Here is a 26,124-nt window from a genome sequence, read left to right as displayed (position 1 = left end):
GTACTGGGGTTCCTGGAAACCCTTCTACCTCCAGGCTACACTCCCAGACCTATTTTTTTTTTTAATATTTTAAATTTGGAAACAGGGTCTCTTACGCCAGCACGGCTGGCTTCGAACCTGTGCGATCCTCTTGTCTCCACCTCCCAAGCGTGGGGATGACAAGCGTGGCCACCTCGCCCGGCCTGTTTCTTCAACTTTTAATGCCATCAATGATATGTACCGGTGTGGTTCACATGTGAAAGACTCTATGACTTCAGGAGAAATGAACTACTTAAAAACTCGGTATTTTATCTCATAGGTGATTAGGTCCTGATAAACACTTTAAGTATTTTGACCACACAGCAAAGGGTTGCCCATTACTCTAAAACCAAGCAAACAAAATACTTTCTTTTACTTAAGAAATGAAATCGTATAATCGGGTGCCTTCACTCTGAATGACTAAACCTAACGGGTGGGTCTAGTGGCCACAGCCAGAAGGAGAAGAAGGCTGATAATTCTGGGAAGAGAGGGCACAGTGACCGAGGACTGAGCTCAGGGCGGCGCCTCCCAGGGCTCGCCCCCTCTGGCAGAGACAGCGTCTCCTTCACCGCCGAGGCTGGCCCCACACGCCACTGCCCCGTTTTAGTTCCTTCAAGTCCTGGGATTACATGTGTGCAGCGCCGGGCCCAGCTGAGACCAGTACCTTGGACAGACCAGGCACTCTCAGTAGCCTGGTCTGCTGACACACCCACACACGCAGCTGAAAGCCGACACACACTCACACCACTGGCTCGAGGGCTGCCAGGAGCCAAGCCAAAAACTTAGACTCTTTCTCATCACCTCAACATATGAGTCATTATAATCTTTTTATCATGGTAAATTAAAAAAAAGTAGAATAAGTTAAAATTGAGAAAAATATGTTAACAGGCAATATTGAAATTTCTTGGAAATCAAACATTTTAGTTATACATGGATTTGTGTATTCTGAGCAATTCCCTACAGTGTTTGCTTTCAAGTTAAAATTAACGAGGATTTAAAGTTAACCCTTCCACCCACACATTTTCTTTTTGTGCATTCAGGCAATTTTTCCACATGAAATCCCAAAGCAGATCCCCTCCTACGGCCCCTCAAATGCACAAGCGCACAGAGTTGAGGTGGTTTTCTTAAAGACAAGCGTCCTAGCGTCCTGGCCGAACCCACTCATTCTATTCCTTTCTCCAGCTCCAGCTGACTACCACTGACTGGAAACAAAGCTCAATTACATCATAAATCTTCCTTCAAATGATAGAAACATAATTTTTACAATAAAAGCACATTTATTCAACTTCTATTTGTGTAGTTTGAGAAACACATTTCCTCTGCCTTGATCTTAATACAGTTGAAGAATATTAAAATGAGTCACATCTTCAAGGAGAGAAGAGAGTCAACACTTAGACCCATTCAGACAGCACATATCTATGTCACCAAGGAATCAGAGTAACGGAGTTTTTAAGAAAGAAGGTACAATTGACTTAAGAAGTGGAGGTATTCAATAATAATTAAATGCTTGCTGAACTAGTTTCAGAAGATACTCATCAGAAAACAATCATAATTAACCAGAAAATGTTAGCTAAATGAAAATCCTTAAAATGTCGTATTGTAATTTATTTAAGTTAAAAATATCAATTTAAAATAAATGTGATTAAATTAATTTCATGAAAATAAATTATCTTCTCAGACTTAGGATCTCTTAAAAAACCACTGTCTGGAAGGCTAAAATTCGCGTAGCTCTAAGATAACAATAAAAAAACGTACTTACCGAAAATTTAAGGTAATTCTGTAAGAAGAAAGAACATTGAGTTTGAATGGTCGGTTTCGAGATTGAGCCCAGTGCACCAACAGCTTAAGATGGGTACAGAGGAAAGGTGAGCTAAAGATGGCGCCAGCTTAAGCCCAGGGCCTGCCTGACACAGACACGAACTAAGCTGCTTCCCGAGGGAAGGGACCGCCTGTCCTGGCCTAGAGCGGCTGCTGGGGAGGGCGCCTGCAGGCGGGCCACCGAGGTGGACCAGGTGCCCCTGCGGCTTTACCTTCTCACGGGCTCCGTCTGCACCAGGGCAGCGTCTAGCATGGCTCTCATCCACAGCTCCATCTCCTTTCCTGTATCAGTGCAGAAATAATAGGTCCGCATGTTTGGGTGGGCTGCCTGGTTGAAAACGACACGATCATTTTATCATAAAAATATGGAAATCTGGAAAGAAAAAGAAAAAAGATAAGTGGCGCTTTATGGAAACCATTATTAGTATCGAATTTTAGAGAAAGCAGACTTGTGGTTTATATAAGGACTTGAGAAAAACAACTATTAATCTTGAAAAAGATATGATAAGTTATTTCCTCTTAACTTTTAAGTGTGCACTTTAAAGTAAAAAAATTAAATGTGCTTAGAAACAGCATCATAGCGCACGTCTATCACCCCAGTACTTGGGAGGCTGCAGGAGGATCGCAGGCTCAGAATGAGCCACAGTGAGATTCTGATTCAAAATAAGAACTGTTGTGGCTGCTTTTCACCCCCCTGCCTGCCTGCCTGCCTGCCTGCCTGCCTTCCTGGGGTACAACCTGGGGCTTTCTACCTCTGAGCCACACGCCTCGCTCCTTTCACTTTTTTTTTTTAAAGCAGGCGTTGCTAAACGGCTGCGGCTGGCCTCCCTCCTGTGATCCGCATGTCTCAGCCTCCTAGGTACTGGGATGAAGGCGTGTGCACACACCTGGCTCGGTCTGCCTCTCGATCAGAGGCACAGAAGAAGCTCCTAAGAGGCGGCACCAGGCCGGACACTCGTCTCCACCCCCGAGTGACAGGGCGTAGGAGGAGGGGCAGGTGCACCTGACAGAGGCAGGAAAGGAAGCTGAGGCCAGAGTGAAGGAACGCTCCTAATTCCCACTTTAAGATGCAGTGGGCCAGCCGGCCCGGTGGCCATACTTGTAATCCCAGCATTTGGGAGGCTGGGACAGGAGGATAGTGGCTCGTGGACAGCCTCAGCTATTTGGAGAGACTTTGCCACTTAGTGAGACCCTGTTTCAAAATAAAGAATAAAAAATAGGGCTGGGAGGGTACCTTGGAGGTAGAGTACCCCTGGGTTCCATCCCCAGTGCCACAAAAACGATGCCATGGTCCAGGCACAGCGCCCGGGTCAGTCGTCCTAAGCAGGCATATTCCAAGTTCAAGGCCCTCCAGGCAACTCAGTGAGCTCCTACTAGAGATAGAAATGAAAAGGCTGGCGATGTAGCCCAGGGGTAGGGTGGCTCTGGGTTCAAGTCCCTGGCACTGCTGCCACCCGGCCCACACACAGCAAAAGAAAAGAGAAAATCAAAGAAAAGCCGTGCTCATTTCAGTTGGACATTCAAAGACAAGGAAAAAAAATGAACGAGGGCTGTCTCGGATAGAGTGAGGAAGAGAAGACAACTAGTAGGTAGTTCATCTGCCAAATAAAGAGTGAGAGGTGGAAGCCCGGACCACACACTTGACTCCAAGATCTTAACCGTTTGTTTCGTCAACAATATCAAATCAGCCTTTGGAAACCTTTTCTTGGGTATACACAAATTCAGTAAATGCAGCCACTGAAATACCGGTAGAGCCAACAAATCTCACTTGACCGTGCCAGAGAGAAGCACATGGAAGCAGTTTGAAAGAAACAGTTCAAACGCTCTGTTGTTAAAATAACTGCAAGTCCACAAGGCGTCTGTCTGCGTGTGGAGCCTGTGAGGGAGGGAGCTGCCGAGTGGGCGCCCCCTACAGGACCGCGCGTGCCAGGCGGGGCGTCCTGCGCCACGCGCCTGCCTGTGCTCTTACCCGTGGGAGCAGCAGCGCAGCAGCAGCGTTGTCAGCAGTTAGTAATACAGCAGCTCATCAGTGCAGAGAGACACCACAGAGGAGAGAATGGGAAACAGCAATTACTATTCTTGTTGCAGATAAGGTAAAATTAAACTAAACAGTTACTGAGAATATAGGCTGGGTGTGGTTAAATAGTGACTGAGAATATATGCCAGGTGTGGTTACTTTTACTGCAATTTTAACATGTCAGTATTTTTTTTAATAGTCTACAAATCCAGGCAAATGCTTATAAAGAGAAATATTCAGTAAACATTTGCTAAATTGACAAGCAAACAAAAAATTTAAACCTTTGATCAAATCATGGTGTTGGCATTATGTAATTCTTCATGCATTTTAATTAAAGTTATTACATTATCAGCATTAAACTGTTACAGCAGCTCAAAAAATGTGTAGCTTTAGCTTCTCCTAGATTACTTACAGTCGCCAAGTTTATTCTGATCAATAATGACTCCTCCTCTTTTGTCCCCAAGTCTGTCAAATGCCACCCTCTCAATGAGGCTGCCCTCCACTCAACCCCTCAGCCACCCCTGTCTTTCCTCCTTTTTGTCTCCATAGCTAAGACTGTAATACATTAATTAAAGTAAGGAAAGTAAGTTCCTGAATTTGTGTATACCCAAGAAAAGATTTCCAAAGGCTAATTTGATATTGTTGACAAACAAACGGTTAAGATCTTGGAGTCAATTAAGTAAAGAAAGTTATTAAGGGAGCTAGGTGTGGGGGCCAAGCTTGTAATCCTAGCACTTGGGAGGCTGAGACAGGAGGATCACAGGTTCGAGGACAGCCTAAGCAAGAAGTGAGACCCTGTTTCCAAATAAGAAAATCGGTCTGGGGGTGTAGCTTGGAGGTACAATGCCTTTGGGTTCAATCCCCAGTACAAAAAAAAAGTTATTCAGTCAGCTGCAGTTCTGAGTATACTTAATGGGGATTTAGAATTGAATTAAATTTAGTAATGGTATAGAGCTTTTTGTTGTTAAGTAACAGCATATGTTATCCTTATTTGTCTTTTATTTAAAATACAATGTGCACATTAAATCTTTTATAGTTCTTAAAGATAAATGACCAAAAAAAAAAAAAAAAAAGGAAAGAAAGAAAGAGAGAAAGAAAGAGAGAAAGAAAGGAGAGGGGAAAAGAAGAGAGTTGGCCCTGGAATTTATTTTAACCACAGGCAGAGAGCAAAGCATGCTGCAGGGTTATTGAAAACAACAATTTCCTGACTTGGCATTACTGAAGTGGCCTCTTGCCGCGTGTGGCGGCACACATCTGTAATCCCAGCACCTGGGAGGCTGAGACTAGAGAATGACGGTCACGGGGTTGAGGCTAGCCATACCAACTTAGGGAGACCCCATTTCAAGAATAAAAAGTAAGAAGGGCTCAGCATGTAGTTTGGAGGTACAAGCCCCTGGGCCCATTGCCAGTATCTAAAATAAAAGTGGCCTCTCATCTGAGAATGCCTCACGAGCCAGCCACATCACAGCAGTGGGTGGGAAGGCATCCTGGAGGGGCTCCAGCCTGCCTACACTTTTTTTTTTTTTTTTGCAGAACTGGGGATGAAACCCAGGGGCATTCTACCTCTGAGCTGCACCCCCAGCCCTATCTTTTATCCTTGATTTTGAAACAGGGTCTCACTAAGTTGTGGAGTGCATCACTAAGTAGCTGAGGCTGGCTGCGAACCCAGATCCTCCTGCCTCAGCCTCCCAAATGTTGGGATTACAAGTGTTTACCACCACGCTTGACCTGCTTAAAATTTAAAATGACAGACTTAACTAACGTCTTAATTTCAGTGTTCTTAGCAAGGTATCTGATGATCATTATCTTTTCAACCTGCCTAATCATAAATATACATATCATGCTGAAATAGAGTTCTTTTGTAATAGCCTTCCCACAAATATATTACTAAAAATTTCAAACACATAGTAACTTTGAAAGACTAGCACAATGGCCTCTCCAGCTACACTCATCCATCACCAGCATGCTGACAGCTGGCTTGAACTAGAGCCACTTAAAAGCAGAGGCACAAAGACACCTGCCCTGAAGATACCGAAATACCGACGTGTGCTTCCTAGCAGACACTATCCTCTACAACCCTATGACCATGAATTATCTTTGACGTAAAGCACTGTACCTGAAATATCTTTCTACAATAATCTACGGATCAATAACTCTTTAATCAATAAAAGTTTCAAACACAAAGTAAATCAGTGTGATTATTTCCTTACCTTAAAAGCATATTTGCGATTAATGTGATCCTCAGACGTAAGCATTGCTATCTGAAAGCTAGGTAATAGTATGCTTCCCAGGATACCCTCTTCTTTCTCATCTAAGAAATAATTTAATATCTTATTAGAGTTTTCAATGTTCTCAGAAGGCACAATAAAATTTTTCAAAATTTATTTGGACCAAATCAAAAGGTTTTATGCATAAGTGATCTACATTAATGTGTAGGCAGGTTTTTTAAAGGTTTTAAATGAAAATATCAACCAGCAGAAAGACATTTCTTTACTTTCAATTAGTTTTCCTTTTTCTTTTTGTGATATTGGGGATGGAACCCAGGGGCATTCTACCTCTGAGCTCTACCTTTAGCCCAATGTTATTCTTTTATTTTGAAACAGGGTCTCATTAAGTTGCAGAGTTTGGCTGAGAACCCGCAATCCTCCTGTCTCAGCCTCCCAAGAACTGGGATCACAAGTGTGCACCACCATGCCTGGCTTTAGCTTTCCTATTTTAAGCAAATCAAAGATTGGTCACACTCATCAAAGAAAATGCCACACACTGACATCACAAGCGACATGCTTCATTTTACACTGTACAAAATACTTTTACATGAATTAATTAGAATATGTTAGCATGTTAGTGGTGTCATGCACCCATTTTTAAGCGGGACTTAAATGCCCGGCCGCTGCGATACACAGATGGCCAGCTCCGCCGCTCGCTCGTCCGCCTGCCCCAGCCCTCGCTCAAGCTGCCACCAGTGACTGACCTCGAGGCCCGGCCCGAGCCACTCCGCCACCTCTTCCTGCTCTGTCCTCTAGCACACCGTCCTTGTTAGTTAGAGTTCTCTTTCTTTCCTCACTAGACCCTTAACCCCAGGAAGACAGAGGGATGGCAGAAGCCCAAAATGATTTCTGAAAAGGTAACTACTGTGCTATAAGAATTTTGTGCTATGGCTGGGCGTGTAGTCATCGTGCTTGGGAGGCTGAGGCAGGAGGAGCGCACAGGTTTGAAGCCAGCCTCAGCTACTGAGTGAGACCCTGATTCCAAATAAAGTATAAAATAGGTCAGGGAGTATAGCCTGAAGTAGAAAGCCCCTGGGTTCTATCCCCACTACCACACACACACAAAAGAATTTCCTGCTACAAAAATATATAACTTTGAAGGTTTGCTGTACTAGTCACTGTGATACATAATAAAGCTCTAGGAATAAATTACAGTCCTACAGGGTAAGCACACAAAACATACTAAGGAATGGGACAAAACACGAATCTTCACACGGACTCACATTATTAACTTGCTACTTGGGGGAGAGCTATCTGGAAACCCAAAATATATAATTCACTAATATAGACTCAAGAGACAAGTTAATAAAGCTGTACATTGGGCTGATAAATTCACCAGTGAGAAAAGCTACAAATGGAAATAATTATTTTTATTGTATTTGCTGTGTGTTTACAAAATATCACAAGCCGGGCTTGGTGGTGCACACTTGTAATCCCAGCATGTGGGAGGTTGAGGCAGGAGGATTGCGCAGGTTCAAAGCCAGCCTCAGCTACTTAGTGAAACCCCCGTTTCAAAAAAAAAAAAAAAAAGGCCTGGGGGTGTCGCTTGGAAGTAGAATGCCCCTGGGTTCCACCCCCAGTACCAGAAAAAAAAAATATCACACACTTAAAAAGAAATTTTTTAACTTCCTTGTTTGTGGAGCAGGTGGTGTTACTTCCAAAATGGAAAAAGCTGCACTACGTAGATGTGATCGCATGGCTTTTTTCACTGACAGTGGGACAAAGCTTTGCTCTCACTGCACCCTCTTCATTCAGGTACATTTCAGCAATATGAAAAACAATGAATGAAATGGACATTCGGTGTAAAAGGTAAAACAAAACAAACAAACAAAAGCAGGCACACCATCATCCATTAGAGAACATGACAAGCAAGAAAGTGAGCCAGAGTCTAATTTGAGTCCATGGTGTTTATGTCACGGTTATAATCAGAAAAAGCTCATGAAGCCATCTTTGGTAAAGAGAAATTTCTGCCCAATACCTCTTCCTATATGCCATAATAAAACCATCTTTCCTCCAGGTGCTCCAGCGCCCGAGGGTTGTGGGTGTGTGTGGCCTGGGTGGCTCCCGGCCCTGGGATGACCTCGGGCCCCAGGCTCAGCAGGTCAGCCCCGTCCTTTGAACTCAGGACACACTGGGGCTCCACGGAAGCCTGGCGCGAGGGCAAATGCGCCAGTACACAGAATGCAGTCAGCACACAGCTGAGTCGGCATGGCAAGCTGAATAGAACACCACTCCTACAACAGCTCCATCCTCTAGCAAATGAGCACCCGAAGAGGTCCCCCCAGCTTCTCCAAGGCTCTAGTCCTGGCTGCTCCACTCGGCCCTGTATCGAGCCTGCCCCAGTGCTGGGTCACTTCCCAGGACAGAGTGCTCAGGCACAGGACCCAGCAAGGCCAAGGCGAAGCGGGGGGCTGGAGCCAGTGTCCTAGGAACACCCGGCATGCCTCTACGCACCGGCCCACCACAGGCTTCCAGTCTCAGGGACACACTGGGACCAACAGAATCTCAACCTTTCACTGCATCCAAGTGACACTTTAGATTCCTCATTTTGACTTTAGCTTTGAAGGCATGGGAACAAGATAAGAGATAAATACAATTACAGACGGGTCAATAATATTATCTCTGATGGGAATATATCAAAACTGTCCTCTGGGCTCTTGGCTTCTGGTTCACATGCTAGTGCTTTCTCTACAGTGTACAGTTGACACTACTGCTCTTGTATTTGAGATGGAGTTTGGCTTCACTGGGATGACAAGCAAATGCCCCCCTTTTGGCCTTGATTTACCTTTTTTTTTTTGGTACCGGGATTGAACCCGGGGCATTCTACCTCTGAGCTACATCCCCAGACCTTTTAATTTTTTATTTTGAAACAGGGTCTTGCTGAGTTGCTGGGGCTGGCATCAAACTTGTGATTCTCTGGTCCCAGCCTCCCAAGTACCAGGACTCAGGCGTGTACCACCACACCTGGCCACAGGTGGCTAAGAAGAGGTTTTATACTCAACCCGCTGTTCAACTCACCTTTTATTTTTCAAAAATGGCTTTAGGTTTTTCTATGTAATAAAAGTAATGAGTGGCACCTTTCCAGAAACAATAGTAAGAGGAATGTTACAAGGAACTTGATGTTCTATTAACATGAAGAAAACTTATATTCAGAATTAAAAAAACAGAAACAGTAAACATGTTCTTGTTTTCATTTTCAATTCTAAATTGTCTCTAACTATACTAAAAAATAAGAAAAAAAGTACATAATATAAACTCAGCTGAGAGACAGCTTCTAACTTTCCAAAAGAGTGGGAAAACTTTTGAGGAAAATTACAGAGTGATCCTGGCACTTGACTGAGGATGAAACCTCGACGGTGCCTGGCCAGCCTCTCATGGCAAAATGGAATTCTTTATCTTTGGTGAATTCTCACTCAGCAATGCTTCTCAACCATAGTTTCTTGGAGAATAAAATGCTAAAAGCAATTTTAGAAATTCTAAATTTTAAGGATTACTATATAGAGAATCTTTCCATTTATCTTTTGCATAATTGAAAAGTACATTTAAGCAGGGTGTGGTAGTGTACATCTGTAATCCCAGCTCTGGGAGACCGAGGAAGGAGGATTCTCAATTTGAGGCCAGCCTTGGCAACTCAATGAGACCATCTCAAACAGTGGGAGATGGGGTGGGGGTTGGGGAAGCTAGGATGTAGTTCAGGCAGAATGCACCTGGGTTCAATACCCAGCACCAACAGTAAATAAATAAATAAATAAATAAATAAGTAGGTAAATAAATAAATAAATGAAAGCAGATTTTAAAAATTGCTAAGTGATTCTAAAACCCATTGCTATAGCTTTTAAATCATATTTCTAAAGAAAAGTCCTAAGTAAGACCTAGTCCTCAGTTCTAGGTTGATAAGCTAAGTCTGTAGTGATAGTTTCCAAACAGACTTTAAAGTAGGGAAGGAGAGATGACCAGAGCTATGATTTTACACTAGAGCCGAGGAGGTCTCTCCGGATTCGGCCAGGAGTCTGTGTAGCCTGGCTCTCTATGGCAGGTGTCACTCTGAAGCACGCAGGAGACCCCCGGCACACATGGAGGCGGGCTCAGGGCTTTCTGCACTCTGCTGTGGACTGCCTTAGCCTGCTGGGCGTGGTGGTGTGCGCCCAGAGTTCCAGCTGCACGGGCTGCTAGGAGGGAGGGTCCCCGCGCCCAGGGGAGTCAGAGGCCAGCCGGGCTAGCACAGTGACACCCCGTCTCAAAACAAACGTAGTCTTGTGTATATTGCTTACACAACTTGTTCCATGATAACAGAAAAGGTTATCACTTAAGTTTCAAAATAATTTATCCCTTTATAATTTATGCCTTTCATCTGCCAGTACATCCAGGGATCCCAGCTAGGTGTCAGGAAACTGACATGTGCACAGGACTTGGCTGACTAGGGAGCTTCCCTCCGGGGGCTGACTCAAGGCCAGCACAGCAGAGCAGACCCATGCGCTTTCCCTCAGAGTAGCAGACGCAGGAGCCAGAGCAGGCCCGAGAGCCATCCTGGGAGCACTGCACTGTCTTCTGCCACACCCAGCAGGTTAGATCACAGGAAGCGAAGACTTTCTCCATAGTATTTGTTGAGGATAAAATAGTAAAAGTGATAACGCCTGTTCTTTAAAAACTATCCAGTACTTATCATATACCACAGCTATACAACTACATGGTAACTCACCTCTATAATAGAAGAGGCAAAGGTCAGAGAGCACAAACCAGCGCTTCTTCCACAGCTTCATGCCGGTGCTGTCCTGCAGAAGAGCAACATGGTTAAAGGCGTATTCTCAGGTCAGTCAATCCAGAACCCTTCTGGCAGCTCATTAAAAATGAGCTTCTAGTGATGTGTGCATGTGTGCCTCTAGCACCACAGACTCCATTAAGATGTACTACTACAATGCACCAATAAAAATTACAATGCACCAATAAAAATTTAAAAAAAAAATAAGCTTCTAAAACAAAGTGTCGGGCCGGGCGTGGTGGCGCACGCTTGTCATCCCCGCGCTTGGGAGGCAGAGACAGGAGGATCACGCAGGTTCGAAGCCAGCCACGCGCGCTAGCTTAGGAGACCCTGTTTCCAAAAATAAAATAGGTCTGGGAGTGTAGCCCGGAGGTAGAAGGGCTTCCAGGAACCCCAGTACCACCAAAAAAAAAAAAAAAAAAAAAAAAAAAAAAGAAAGAAAGAAAGAAAAAAAAATAAAACAAAGTGTCTTTGATAAGTATGTAAAATATCAACTAAAAGGCTAATCAAAATTTCAGGGCACTGCTGAGCATGGTGGCGCATGCCTGTGATTCCAGTACTTGGAAGGCTGACACAGGAGGAGTACAGGTTGGAAGCCAAGCTCAGCAACTCAGTGAGACTGTTTCAAAATAAAAAAGGCTGGGGGTGTAGGACGTACCTGGGTTTAACCCCTAGCACTACCACTACCAAAACAACAAGAAAAAAATTTAGAGAATTAAGCTTCAGTTAGGAGAAGTTCTGAGTTTTGTTACTGGACTGCATAGAAGATAATGCTACTGAACTGTATCTTTCAAAAAAAGCTAGAAGAAAGGATTTTGAATGTTTACACCACAAACACACAAAAAAATCACAAACATCTGAATAGATGGCTATGCTTCTTTAAATATTAAATAAAATTTAAATGTATGAAAATATCACATGGTACCCCATAAATACAATTTCTGAAGTGTTAACTAAAGCAAGCGTAGAGGTGTTTTCCAGGGACTGCAGTCTCTGGGGAGTGATACGCCACGTGCGAGGGGCGTGCTGGCAGGGCCTTGGCTTTCTATCCGTGAGCGGCCTGAGGCTCACGCCGTGAACACGCACGTCTGCTGGGCCACCAGGCGGCAGCGCGCATCCTGCTGTGTGCTTTCAGAAACACGGTCGTCTTCAACAAGAAGCAAAACAGATGAGCGGTGTTATTCCAAAGGTGAGGCGACTTACAATGGCTGTGAACCAAGATATCTTAATATGCAAATACGTTTCCTAAACGTTTTTCCTCTTACATCTACAGTTTGGGTTTTACTCATCCTGAAGCAGAGCGCCTAGTCAGCAGCTATTTCTCAGTAATTTAGTTCATAAAAATACCAGCCCAAACAAAAGCATAATTTTTAATAAAAATTACTTTCCAATATGCAAAAGACAAAACTGCAAAACAATTAAAGACGTCCAAAAATAAAAAATAGAGGTCAGTATTGATGTGTTAATATTTCTTAATTTATTTCTAGTTGTGACAACCTAATGACTTTAGAAAAACAGAAATTAATATGGGCTCAAAAAAATCCATGAATGCAAAAGATTTGTTTTAAAAGTAATAGCTGCCCCAAGGAAGGTACCAAAAATAAAGGAAATTAGATGGCACATGGGTATTTTTAGTTTCGTAATTATATTTTTTCATTAGTACAGAAAAGGGTTCCTGCAAAGATTTTTTAAGCACACATGTATTGCAAAATCAATACTTAAGTTAGAGACCACTAGTCAGAAACACTTCTGCAATACTGTATTAGCCAAGGAGCCAAGAACAAGCATCATCTTAGCACGCGTCCCGTCGCCCACGCTTCCACCTCATGCCGCACGGAACCATGTGAACACACCTGCAGTGATGAAAAGACTAGCTAAAAAGATGAATACAGTGCTTCTTCTCTTATAAGCTAAATGTGCAAAAAATACTTAAAGGTGGTAAATCTACATGCCAGATGGTTAAAAAAGTTACAATATAACTATGATCTTGAAAGGAAAATTAAGATGTGCCCTTCCCAAATTACATACCTAGTCAACTCAGGGAGAAACTGGTAAAACTGACTGACTCGAATGATTAGGAATATGTGGCTTTTAAGATGGTCCCACTAGTGTAGTTGCCACCCAGCTTTCAGGTGAAACAACCTCTAATTAATATGTGATAAATTATGATTTTTAATGAACACAAAGGTCAGCTAAAAGCACTCAGCAATATGTACAGAGTAGACTAACACATTCAGAGAGCTACTTTAATTTCTTTTTGGTGGGGTACTAGGGATTGAACCCAGAAAATTCTACCTCTGAGATACACCTCCAGCATTTTGTTTGTTTGTTTTGCCTTTTTTTTGGGTGGTACTGAGGATGGAACCCAGGGGCCTTCTACCTCCGGGCTACACTCCCAGACCTATTTCATATTTTTTTTTGGAAACAGGGTCTCTTAAGCCAGATGAGATCCTCCTGTCTCAGCCTCCCAAGCGCAGGGATTACACGCGTGCGCCACCACACCTGGCTTTGTTTTGCTTTAAAACAGGGTCTCACTAGGTAACTGAGGCTGTCTTATATCTGCAATCACACTGTCTCAGCTTCCAAATACTGGGTTCTGGGCATGTGCCACCTCACCCTAGCTTTAAAATATTGTATATTTTTAATCAACACATAGTAACTATACTTTTTTATGGGATATGCTGTGACATTTCAATATACAATGTGTTAATTACTAGACCAGGGTAATATTTATCACCTAAGACATATATCATTCAATGAGCTATTTACCTTTGTACTGTGTGTGTGTGTGTGTGTGTGTGTGTGTGTGTGTGTGTGTGAGTGTGGTGGATGGATGGATGGATGGATGGATGGATAGATAGATAGCAGAACAAGAGAATAAAGACAGACCAAGGCCTTGACTGTTGAGCCTATCGTTTAGGTTATTTGGTAGTCATTCATCTGAAATCCAGCTGCAAACTAGAAAGTAAACAATAGCCTCTAAGTGACAGAAATGACACCAAAGAAGTACTTGAGCAGTTGGCTGACGGCGCACGCTTGTAATCCTCCTGTACCGGGGAGGCTGAGACAGGAAGGCTGCAGGTCCACGGCCAGCCTCAGCCGCTCAGGCCCTCACAACTCAGTGGGACCCTCTTTCAAAATAAAGAGTAACGGGGCTGGGGTATAGATCAGAGGTAGGATGCCCCTGAATTCAACCCTCTGTACTGAAAAGAAGGGCTATGTGCACTTGTGTCACTGTGATTTATATCATGAGGTGAGACTATAATGTACCAATAAGAGTGTAAAAACGGAACTCCATGAGGTAATGTACATGCATGCACGATAATGTCAATGCTGACTTGGGCTTCTATAAAAAGTTGAGTGTTACAGTTCCATATCAAGTGTCTCCTAAAGAACTATTTATTTATTTATTTATTTATTTATTGGTGGTACTGGGGGTGGTACCCAGAGGCTTTCTACCTCTGGGCCATACTCCCAGACCTGTTTTATACTTTATTTGGAAACAGGGTCTCACTAAGTTGCTGAGAGCCTCGCTAAGTAGCTGAGGCTGGCTTCGAACCCGCGCGATCCTCCTGTCTCCGCCTCCCGAGCGCGGGGATTACCAGTGTGGGCCACCAGCCTGGCTCTCACTTATTTATTCATGGAGGAGGCCCTGGGGGTCCGGCCTCAGGTTATGTAAATAGCTGCTCCTCTGCTGATTTCTGTGTGCTGGCCTCCATGAAGTGAGGAGCGCAGCCCTGTGCTCTCCTGAGATCCAAGGCCCTGGGCCTCACACGGACTGAGCCCTAAACCGGAAGAAAACAAATCTTTCCTCTAAGTGCCATGGTTAATCTTTTAGATTACAGCCGCAACCGGACGGTACGAACCCCAACTTGTCTAGGTATGTGAAAATGAACCCTTTCTGAGCAAACAGGCAAACAAGGAAAACGGAAAAACTAACAGCACAAAAAGCTAAGAGGAGCCAAGAACAGCTGGAGCACACAGAAGCAAAACTCCAGAGCAGAAAATCTCAGGTTACCAGACTTTCCTATAAAGAAATGTGCGAAAGTATAAATTGGTCCATTTATTAAATGATTTTATGAGTAGGAAAAAATGCCCTCCTTCTTATTCATTTCAATTTTGACAGTTAAGAGTTCTAACATACAGGACAGATTTAATTTTAAATCCAGAAAGACCCAGAATAAACATGCGCTAGCATCTCTGTTCTAAGTAACATCCACTTCCTTTTCTGTCTTTATTTCTCCTCTGGCATTCTTCAGTGTAACAAAAGTCAAATAATAGGGGTAACTACAGTTTCTTCTCCACTTCGTATAAATTTATATCATTGTCTAAGCAACATTCAGTTTGAAAAGTTTCTTCCGATTCTATCCATTGTTTCAGATCAAACAGAAGAAAAAAATACCTGTTTATAAAGCCAACCTCGTCTGACCACAGGTGCATTCGGGTTTCTTTTAATTGAATTTGACCTCTTTCCAAAATTATGAACTTTCTTTGAAGCCCGTGATGTCTAAATAGAAAAAAAGCATAACAGAAAATGTATTATTAGTGCTTAGAAGTTTAAACTTACTTTTCATCTTTGTGATTTTATACTTTTCAAATTTCCCTGAGGCTTGCAGGAAAAACAGATTATTACAGTTCCACTTTTGCTGGCTTGGTTGTTTCAAGTGTGAGAATTTGACACAAAGAATCCCCCCACTAAATTGTGTGTGTGTGTGTGTGTGTGTGTGTGTGTGTGTGTGTGTGTGTGTGTGGTGTACTGGGGTTCCTGGAAGCCCTTCTACCTCCGGGCTACCCTCCCAGACCTATTTTATATTTTTATTTGAAAACAGGGTCTCTTAAGCCAGAGATGCTGGCTTCGAACCAGTGTGATCCTCCTATCTCTGCCTCCCAAGCGGGCGGGTGGGGATTGCAAGCTTGTGCCACCACGCCCAGCCTAATTAGTTTTTTAAAAGGGTAGCCAGGCGTGGTGGCGCAAACCAGTACTTGGGAGGCTGAGACAGGAGGATCTCAGGTTTAAGATCAACCTCAGTTACTTAGTGAAGCCCTCTGCAACTTAGTGAGACCTTGTCTCAAAGAATAAAAAAATCAAGCCCGGCATGGTGGCACGTGCTTGTAATCCCTGCGCTTGGGAGGCAGAGAAAGGAGGATCATGCAGGTTCGAAGCCAGACACGCTGGTTTAAGAGACCCTGTTTTCAAATAAAAAAGTATAAAATAGGTCTGGGAGTGTAGCCTAGAGGTAGAAGGGCTTCCAGGAACCCTAGTACCACCAAAGGGGGGGAAAAAAATCAAGCATGGGGGTAAAGCTCAGAGGTAGACAGAACCTGAGTTCAATCCCCAGGACCACATACATACACACACATACAGCACACACACACACAAGGTCATAGGCTTTATAATCTCTCCTTTAAAATCTAGATATATAATTCTTAAAAAGACACAATATATGGCAGTATTTTGTCATACTTGCTATATTAAAGTAAATGGACTTTATTAAAAACTATTAATGAATGTTTCAGAATAATACAAAACTGGTCCATGTGGTGGTGCACACCTGTAATCCCAGTATTTGGGAAGCTAAGACAGGATGACTGCAGGGTTGAGACCAGCTTCAGCAATTTAGCAAGCCCCTATGCAAATTAGTGATACCTGTTTCAAAATAAAAATAAAATAGGGTAAGGGGTATAACTCTGAGGTAGAATGTCCCTGGGTTCAATCCCAATACCAAAAAAGAAAAAAAGAAAAGAAATGAAAAGAATAAGCCAAATGATAGACCTTTTTTGGGGGGTGGTACTTGGGGTCTATAATCTTTAAAAATATTGTCATACTTAGCATGAAGACTTATTTTGGCGGGAATGGTAGTGGTAACCAACTTAGAGGGCCTCACTCAATAGCTGAGGCTGGCTGCAAACCTGCGATCTTCCTGTCTCAGCCTCCTGAGTCCTGAGATTAGAAGCGTGCGCTACCAGGCCCGGCTAGAACTTTGTTCTAATACTCGCATTTAGTAGTGTTTCACTGAATGAAAGTTAACAGCACTAAGTCAGAGAACAAAAACTGAGGTATTAAATACAAGCAAATATATCAAGATTGGAGGGACTTGCTCAAGGTCGTGCAAGCTGCTGCTCCATGGACAGCGCTGAGCTTAGGGCAACACAGACGGCGTCGTCCTTTTGTGCAGACTTTCAAGCAGAGACAGAGGTAAGCATGCAATCTTTTACTTTTACTTTTTTTGTGGTACTGAGGACTGAACCCAGGAGCATTCTACTTTCGAGCTATATCCCAGCCCTATTTTATTCTTTATTTTGAAACAGGGTCTCACTAAGTTGTGGAGGGCCTAAGTAACTGCGGCTGGGCGAACTTGTGATCTCCTGTCCCAGCCTCCCAAGTACTAGGATTACAGGCGTGCGCCATCATGCCCGGCTCGACAATCTTTTAAAATACTGTCATACTTAGCATAAAGACTTATTTTGCAGGAATGGTAGTGGTAGCCATCAAGCATTAAAAGGATGAAACGGATCTGAACTTCTCTATAAAATAAAAGGTAAGTTATATCAAATTATTTCTTACTTTTCAATTTATCTCTAATCCTTGGCAGTCCATCCTATTTCTTTAGAATTCTATTTAATGAAGCTTTTATTAGTACATAATAGAATGAAAAGGCCCAATGTCAATAGCATTTTTTCTGCACTGTTTTCAAACACACAATGCTTAGATATGGCATAAAACTCCCATGGTACAGCAGGTTTATGAGGACCACTTTACTCCTCAGCCTTGGGCTCCAGCCTCCACCCACCACCCACCTACAGCCGCTGGAGGCCCCACTGCTGTGCACACGGGTATGCCTGGCCGTCCAAAGCAGCTCTTCTCAAATGACGACACACATCACTCCACCTCGCCATCTCACCATTTCTTGCAGCTCGCTACATAAGCAAAATGCCTGCATGCCTACACTCTTGCCAACGCCCTTCATAAGACTTTTGTCCTTCGCAAATCCAAAAATGGCGCCTTTTCTTGTTATACTTAGTATTTTTCTTATTATGACTGAGACTGAGCATTTTTTCTGTCTTTGAGGGTAAATTCCATTTTCTTCTCTGGGAATTGATTTTCCATAATTTGCCCATTTTTAAGTCGGTCACAAGCCTTTTTTCTTTTTGATTCACTGCAGCCCTTTAATTATAAAGGAATGATTCTTTAACTGGCATATGAATTATAGACATTCTACATGCATGTGGCAGGTTTCCTATTATTTTAATTATTACTTCAGTTTTATGTCATATTTCAAAAGCAAGCCTGCATTTTGAATTGATTATCAAAACATTTCCATTGATTTTTTTTCTAGTTCTTCTATATATTGTTAACATTTTTGTGTGTTTGTGTGTGGTATTTGGTGTTGAACCCAGGGGTATTCTATCTCTGAGCTATACCCCCAGACCTAGTTTTTATTTTAATTTTGAAGCAGGGTCTCATTAGGTTGATAAGAATCTCACTACTTGTTGAGGCTGTCCTCAAATGTACCATACTTTTAACAACTGATCCCTCTAAAAAATTAGACTCGAGAAGCCCAGGACTAACTTTCTTTTTAGATGATGACTTAGTTTTCCTTAATCTATTTATCATTTCTCTACTTTAATTAAGATATATTAGTGATGCATTATACCTGGTAATTCTACCAACTTTCTTATATTATCCAGAAAGAATTAGAATTATTTATATTAAAAAAAATTTACTTGTGCTGGGTGTGGTGGCGCACGCTTGTCATCCCAGCATTCGGAAGGCTGAGACCGGAAGATCGCGGTTCACGGACAGCCTCAGCTACTTAGTGAAGCCCTCTGCAACTCAGTGAGACCTGGTTTCAAAAATAAAGAATAAAAAAAAAATAGGGCAGGGGGTGTATCTCAGAGGTCAAATGCCCCTCGGCTCCATCCCCAAAACCGCAAAAAAAAAAAAAAAAATTACTTGTTATATTCTACAAAATTTTATTTAAAATGCTGCAAGAGAAATGTAAAATACTACTATAGTTAATTATCCACTTCCTTAGAATAATATGCTTTATTATTGCAATTGTTTTACTACTACAACATGTTTCCTAAATCTAGGTGTTCTAATAGAAGATGTTATTTCTAGAGTATATACTAATCTTCCTTTTAAAACTGAAGTTGATTCAATAAAGTGCCTCATCTCTCACAGAAACATCATATTTATACAACTATTCAAAATCTTCACTCAATATTTTGTCACTAAATTATAATCTTATTACTTCATATTTCAAGCCACTGCTCCTTACACCCTTCACCTCCAGTAAAGTTAGGCCCACACAGCGACACAAACGTCACGGCCATACTGCAGCTCTGCGTCTACCATGAGGAGCAGCAGTGTCCCAGCTCGAGTGGCCCGGCGTCACGGGGAGCACAGTCACTCACTCTGCCAACGGGGCTCATGGGCGGCACCGCGTAGTCGGAGGCCATGTTGTAGTTGGAAGCTTCGTTGATCATACTTATAGGTCGCTCCTTCTTTTCTTCAGAGGCCATGGTGGCAACGGTCCTGAAAACACAATAGGACAGAGGCTAGAACTCGCTGTTAGGAAGCTGCTCCTCAGAAATGCCTCCCTTGAGCCCACAGTGCAGGTGTCCTGCCTTTTCAAATGGTTGGGTGCCAGTTACTGTACAGTAACTCTTGATACGTACAATCACTTTACAATTAACACTTCTTCTCAGCCCAGTATGATTCGTGTCCTGACTCAGTTTCCAATGCACTATGGCAGGTATCCTACTTGGCCGCCCAGGGGAAGATTTAGATGAATCTAAATTCCAGTTGGCTACCTGGGGCCAAGGCAGGAAGACACTTAGCCCAAGAGCGTGACACCCGCCCAGGCAACACAGCAAGGCCACGTCCCCAACCCAAACAAAGCCCCGGACAGTGATGAGAGACCGGGGGAGGGGGCAGCGGGAGAGGACACGATTAATAGAGTCAAGGCCCTGGGTTCAATGTCCAGAACCATCCCCTTAAAAAAAAAAGAAAAGAAAGAAAATTACAAGATCAACTATTTAAATACTACAAATGACAAAACATCAATACCTAACATCTGTGAACAGCTTAGTGTTCACAGCGCTCAAACATTTTCACACCCATTCTATCTGATGCCTGTGGCACCTGTGGAATGGTCCCGACCGCTCTCAAACCTTGGCAAGAGCGCCGGCGCACGGCCTCGCTGGACGTGTCTGCAGGGCCCAGCCCACCGCCCTGAGTGAGCCTGACCACGGCGACTCAACTTACTGCTCATTTACCACGAAGATGCAGTTGTCCTGCGACGGCTGCCCCGTGACTGGATGCTTGCAGGTCACTTTCCTTTCATTATGACTGAAAGAGCAACAGAAAAGAGAAGAGTTGGGCCCTTCCGGGGTCACCAGTGTTTTCTTTGCGTTTCGGTAACAAAGCACCCATTTATTTGTTTTAATATTCAAGTCCTGACGAGGCTCCCAGAACACCTTTCCTACAGTCTGCCGTGCCCGTGTGCAAGTGCTACTCACGGTAGTTCAGTGGTACTGAAAAACTGAAGGTAGCATTTCCACACGCACACACAGCAGACTATAAAAAAGTAAGCCAATGATCTTACCTGATTTTAGAATGCACAGCAGTGCCGAGTTTCGTGTGGGGTGCGAGTTGACGTAACCAACAATAAATCGATAACAGAATAACCAAGTATGGCCTCCAGAGATAAGTGGGGAACACTTAAGAGCTCAAACAAGGTGATCACCGCAGATGTCTGAAGGCCTGAAAATGCTAATGTTCTAAGAGGATAAACCCTGGTGGTGAGGGAGATGGAAGCTGAGGCAGGGTGGCGCACACCAGTAATCCCAGAACTTGGGAGCTTGGGAGAGTTAGGACCACTCGGCGAGACCCTGTTCCAAAATAAAAAATAAAATAGAGTCGGGGTGTAGCTCAGAGGTAGAATATCCCTGAGCTCAATCACGAGAGTCTTCAAATGCAAAGCACAAGCAATGGTGCAATCGCAGTGAACAGCCCCGTCCCCGCGCTGCCCTGCCCGCGTCGTCTCGCCTGAGAGGAAGACGAGGATCCAGTTCCCGAGGAGTTCTGAATTACGACACGGCAGGTCCCGACCGCCGTCCTTGGCCACTGAGCACCAGGGCACGGGCAGGGCGCGGGTGGCCCAGCCTCCTCGGCTCTACCAAGATCTGCCTCCTGCATTACTGGACAACCATGCTTTCATCCTGCCCACGCTGTCCTTTGTGTGCAGTTGACCAGGGTTTGGGGAACCCAGAGGAGGAGTACCACCAGCCCTGCCGTATGGGCGTTTGGACACCTGTTTCCAGGCGAGTGGGCACAGCGCAGCTTCCGCGTCTGCTCCCCGTGACCTCTGCTAGAACACCAGGTGTGAGCGCGGCACCCGCAGGACCAGCCACAGGGATTCAGATCCTGCGTCTCCGCACACCGCCAGCACGTACTGCGGTTCCAGCACGTTCAGCCCGTGGCTGCTGTGAAATATGTTCACTCACACCTGGTGACACAACCTCGCTTCTGGAGTCTGATAACCCTCTCACACTTCCCCTTAAGTCACAGCCGAGACGCGCACGACAGCAGTCACTTCTCAAAGGACACGGCATTCCCCGGGCACACCGCCTACTTACTGCCATGTGCTTCAACTTCCTGGCCAGTTAACACGTGTGGGACCATTACCATTCTTATTAGATTCCATCTTAGTTTCTGGCATTACTAATGTTTTGTCTCTTTGAAGGTCTCCCTGTGTTGCTCAGGCTGGCCTGGAACTCCTGGGCTCGAGCGCTCCTCCCGCCTCGGCCTTCTGGGCAGCGGGCTACAGGTGCTCACTGCCTTGCCTGGTACGCACTGGCTTCTTAGCCTCACCATCCCCACAGGGCCTGTGCTTTTTTACTGCTTGATTTTACAGCAAAATGATTTTTGGAAAAATACCTGCTATATGATAGCAAAACAAACTATAATACTAAGGACGTACCTGAAGCTTTAACAGATACTAAAACCAAGTGTTAGAATTCTTGTCAGATTGATGTTCTTCATGAATGGGAAGGGAAAATGGAAAAGAGATATGAAATTAAGATCTTGACATGACACGCCCATGGCCAGGCAGCGGATTCCCGCCGGCTCTAGTCTCACACTGGCCCGTGGGGGCCCAGGCTGCTGTTAAGTGGATGCCAGGTGCTCCTAGGCCTCCAGGCTCTGCCCGGGAGCTCTCCATGTGCAGATGGAGGCCGGGGTCCCCTACTGGGGAGAGGAAGGATTCATCTCCCAGAGAGATGTTCCTCAGTGCTAATGGGGGGAGATATGGGCCCTGCCAGGCGGCAGGTGCAGGACCTCACTAGGCACAAGGCAGTCCTGGCACCACAGCAGTGCCCACCCCAGTGCGCTGTGCAGAGAGGAAGCCCACTAGGGACTGCGAGAGCCCTCTCATGGTGAACTCCTCCCAGGGCGACACTCGGCGCCTCCTGGCGCACCTGTGTTCCCCTAGGCAAAGCAAGCGGCAAAGCAAAGGCACTCGGGGGTTCTGACATCAGAGGTAGCGACAGCAGCCACATCTCACACACACACACACGCACACACACACACACACACGCGCGCTCTTTATGTATGCATGTCTTAACTTACTACACGTAAGAACAGTTCTAGACACTAGAGTCAGGAATGAGCAGAACATAAGGCTCCTTGCCCTCCTGGCGCTCGCGCCCTAGGAGATATTCAGGAGGATTCCAGGAGGGCGCGGTCAAACGTGGCCTGGGACATGACACTTTCATAATGTACTACAAGCATATCGTGTGTGTCACCACTGTTATATTAGCACTCAGCCAACGGCTTAAAACAGCTGAAATGAGCACCTGCCCAAACACAGTCACAGGCTCGCCGTGACTCAGGACTTCTAGGCTTAGGGAAGGAGAGGCTCTCATCTGGTGCAAGGGCAGGCCGGCGTGGTGAGGCCCGGCAGCAGCGCCGGCAGCTTTGGAGCCCTGCTCACCGAGCAGCGCCCCGAGGGGACTCAGGGCCCACCGCTGCTCCCTCGTGCTGCACAAGGAGGCACGGCGGCGGGGCCGTGGAGGCCAGGAGCGCTGCTGATCACGCCTCGAATGTGTGCTTATGACCTGAGCGCTGCGTCCTACTGAAGCCAAAAGCTGGATTACAGCTTTGTATAGTCTCAGTTTTGCTTTGGTTTCATTATACCATGAGACAATTCTACTCTCCTGCTTATTTTAAAACTGAAGGGGTTTTAGCAGTAGAAATCATATGGTAACTTACCACTTTATGTCATAATCAAATATAATTAGGCTTAAAAAACATGGCTGTAGCCACGGATTGGTTCTGTGCCCAAGGCCACTCTGTTCTTTGTTTTGTTTTTCTTTTTCTTCCATTGCTGGGAAACAAATCCAGGGACCATGCACCTTCTAAGTAAGTGCTCTACCACGAAGCCACCTCCCCAGCCCAAAGGAAAGCTTAAAATTATTATTAAATATAAAGTACACCAATATGTTATGCAGAATTGTTTTCATTTGATAAAAAAGGAAAATATTATGCTGATATCTGGCTGCCACAAGGACTATTTTAGCAATTTATTTTTAATCGAAATACACGCCAGCATAGAAAATCCTATCCACTGCCAAAGGCAGTTTGAACAAAGGAGAGCCCTAAAGTGCCTGCCTTTCTGGAGGGAAGCAGATTCCTGAGCCCTGGTTAGTGAAGACTTAACCACTGCACTGGCGATCTCAAAGTCTAATTGTTTTTGCAAAACATGAAAAGTATATATTTCCTTTCCCACACTCAGTTCTGCAGGCCTTGTGCCTCTAACCAAGAGACTGCTTCCAGACCTCCCACTCAAGCCTCAGTGACTCACTCCCAGTCAAGACCTGGCTCTCCCTTCCCCGCTCCCAGGTAGAAGGCAGGCGGGCTCCTGAGGCCTGGCCTCCCTGCCGGCAGGAGCCATCCTCTGGCAGGGCCAGTGTGCCACGTGGAGGCAGGGGCGCTGGCAAGCAGCCGGCTGCCTCCTGACCAGAGACAGAGATGCCCCGGCCGCTCCCCTGGTCTCCTGCCCCACGGTGCCCACACAGGACACAGCTGCCCCTTTCTCTTTGGAGGCCCTGCCCCTCCTCTGGGCAGCGAAGGGGGTGTGCACGCTGCCCTCCCCGACGCCCCCACCTTCCCGTCCTCTGAGGCTGCGTGGTCACTCTGCGCTCTTGGCCAGCTGCTCTGACAAAAATGACTAAGAGACTTAGAAGTGTCACCTGACATTGCCCCTCACAGGTACCCAGGCACCTGGGTACCAACACCAATGGCAAAGCGCGAGCTGTCCCGGAGCCCAGATCAGACAAGGCCCAGAGAGGGGAGGCGGCCTCACCGAAGGCCGAGTGCAGAGCTCAGAGAAGGAGGGCACACGGGTACATCCTTCATCACATTTTGAAGGCTTTTTAAAGTAAAAATGAAGCCGGGCATGGAGGTGCACGCTTGTCATCCCCGCGCTTGGGAGATGGAGACAGGAGGATCGCGCAGGTTCAAAGCCAGCCTCGCCGGCTTAAGAGACCCTGTTTCCAAATAAAAACAATATATAAAAATAGGTCTGGGAGTGTAACTGGAGGTAGAAGGATTTCCAGGAACCCCAGTACCACCAAAAAAAAAAAAAAAAAAAAAAAGTAAAAATGACAAGCACATCAAAATCTACAAACTAAAACACTTGTAACTGATTTTTTTTTAAATGGGTCTGAGGACGGAACCCAGGGGCATTAGACCTCTGAGCTACACCCTCAGCCTATTTTTATTCTTTATTTTGAAATGGGTCTCACTGAGTTGCAGAGGGCTCACTAAGTAGTAGCTGAGGCTGTCTGCAAACCGCCATCCTCCAGTCTCAGCCTCCCGAGTGCTGGGCTGACAAGCCTGCGCCACCACGCCAGGCTCTACAAGTGATTTTATAAATCCAAGTTCATAAGTTAAGATCCAGTTTTATAAGTAATTCAAGAATAATTAAACCATCTTAGTTAGAAATAAAACGTACCTGTTATCCATCTTGAACGTTACCTTTTAGACTGCTTGATAAGCAGCAAAACGACTGAAATAATTATGACATTTTTTTCATCTGGAAGTCATCTGCGTGATCCTAAACTCCTGAGGCTCTTCATGGAAAGGCTAACTGGTATTATATGGTAAAAATGGCAATACGATTCGTAGAATGTACACACTAAACTACTAGAGTAATTTTTGCTAGCTGTTCAACAATCAAGTGAAATGAACCTTTGAAAGTAGACAGCCAGTAACACCTCAAGCACTGGCTAAGAGCAGGCTTATGTATGCCCCAAACTCCCTTTTAAAAAACTCCCTTCTTAAAATTTCTTTTTTTTTTTAAAGAATCGTATGTGTTTGTCACGTACGACACTCTGAAGCCCCCAGTCCTGCAACGCGTTCTCGTCGCAGCCGCCTGCCGCCTCCATCTCTCAGGCTGACCTCGCTCTGGGTGCATACCAACGAGCAGGAGAGAGAGAGAGACAGACAGACAGACAGACAAAACACCAAACCGGCAACCAAACCTCTCCGCCTTCCAAAGGGTAAGGCACTTGATAAGTACCACGGCCTATTACCCAGGTCAATGCTTAGCCGAGCTAGAACGTGCGAGCAGAGTGGGGCTCTTGAAGACTGAATAAACGTGTCAGTCCCTGCCTCGACAACTGCTGGCTCTCTCCAGACCCTCTGGGGTGAAGCCCAGTGACCTACGTGACGGCTATAATTTAACAAATGAGGAACTCTAATATGGCGACCTAAGACTGGGATTTGTTGAAAGACCATCAGAGACCAAAGCATGTCTGAAGCCACGGAGCAGAGTAAAAATGGCAGGACATTCCCCAGTGGTCTCAGGGAGCCCTGTGTGAAGCACTGTTCAGTACTTTGTGTAAGTCTTAGAGGTTTTTAAAATAAAACTAGCCCGGTGTGTTGGCGCACCCTTGTAATCACATCATGGGGGAGGCTGAAACAGGAGGATCACGGTTCACGGCCAGCCTCAGCTATGTAGTGAGGCCCTCCGCAATTTAGTGAGATCCTGTTTCAAGATAAATAATCAAAAATCGGGCTGGGGATGTAGCGCAAATGTAGAATGCCCCTGAGTTCAATCTCCAATACAAAAAATAAAAATTAAATTAAAAACTGATCAGGCCCCCACCTTAGCAACCAGTCAATAACCAGAAACGGCCCTCTGGTCACTTACAAGCAATCATGGGCACTATTGATG

At 44.9% G+C, this 26,124-nt stretch overlaps 1 protein-coding gene across 1 annotated transcript in view; it reads right to left on the bottom strand.

The window, feature by feature from the left end:
* The window catches only part of PLEKHA5 (pleckstrin homology domain containing A5), a gene marked incomplete at both ends in the record, with an annotated part of 169,882 nt that overhangs the window by 53,062 nt on the left and 90,696 nt on the right, over positions 1 to 26,124 (bottom strand). The window contains 6 exons of the mRNA XM_080705042.1: positions 2,049 to 2,164; positions 6,064 to 6,164; positions 10,820 to 10,892; positions 15,282 to 15,386; positions 19,298 to 19,418; positions 20,151 to 20,234. Coding sequence (XP_080561168.1) covers positions 2,049 to 2,164; positions 6,064 to 6,164; positions 10,820 to 10,892; positions 15,282 to 15,386; positions 19,298 to 19,418; positions 20,151 to 20,234 — 600 coding nt within the window. The remainder of the gene's footprint in view (positions 1 to 2,048; positions 2,165 to 6,063; positions 6,165 to 10,819; positions 10,893 to 15,281; positions 15,387 to 19,297; positions 19,419 to 20,150; positions 20,235 to 26,124) is intronic.

Source organism: Muscardinus avellanarius (assembly GCF_963383645.1).
Source record: "Muscardinus avellanarius genome assembly, chromosome: 11".
Classification (NCBI taxonomy): domain Eukaryota; kingdom Metazoa; phylum Chordata; class Mammalia; order Rodentia; family Gliridae; genus Muscardinus; species Muscardinus avellanarius.
The sequence above is the reverse complement of the archived record's forward strand: the minus strand, read 5'-3'. Positions and strand labels throughout refer to the sequence as shown.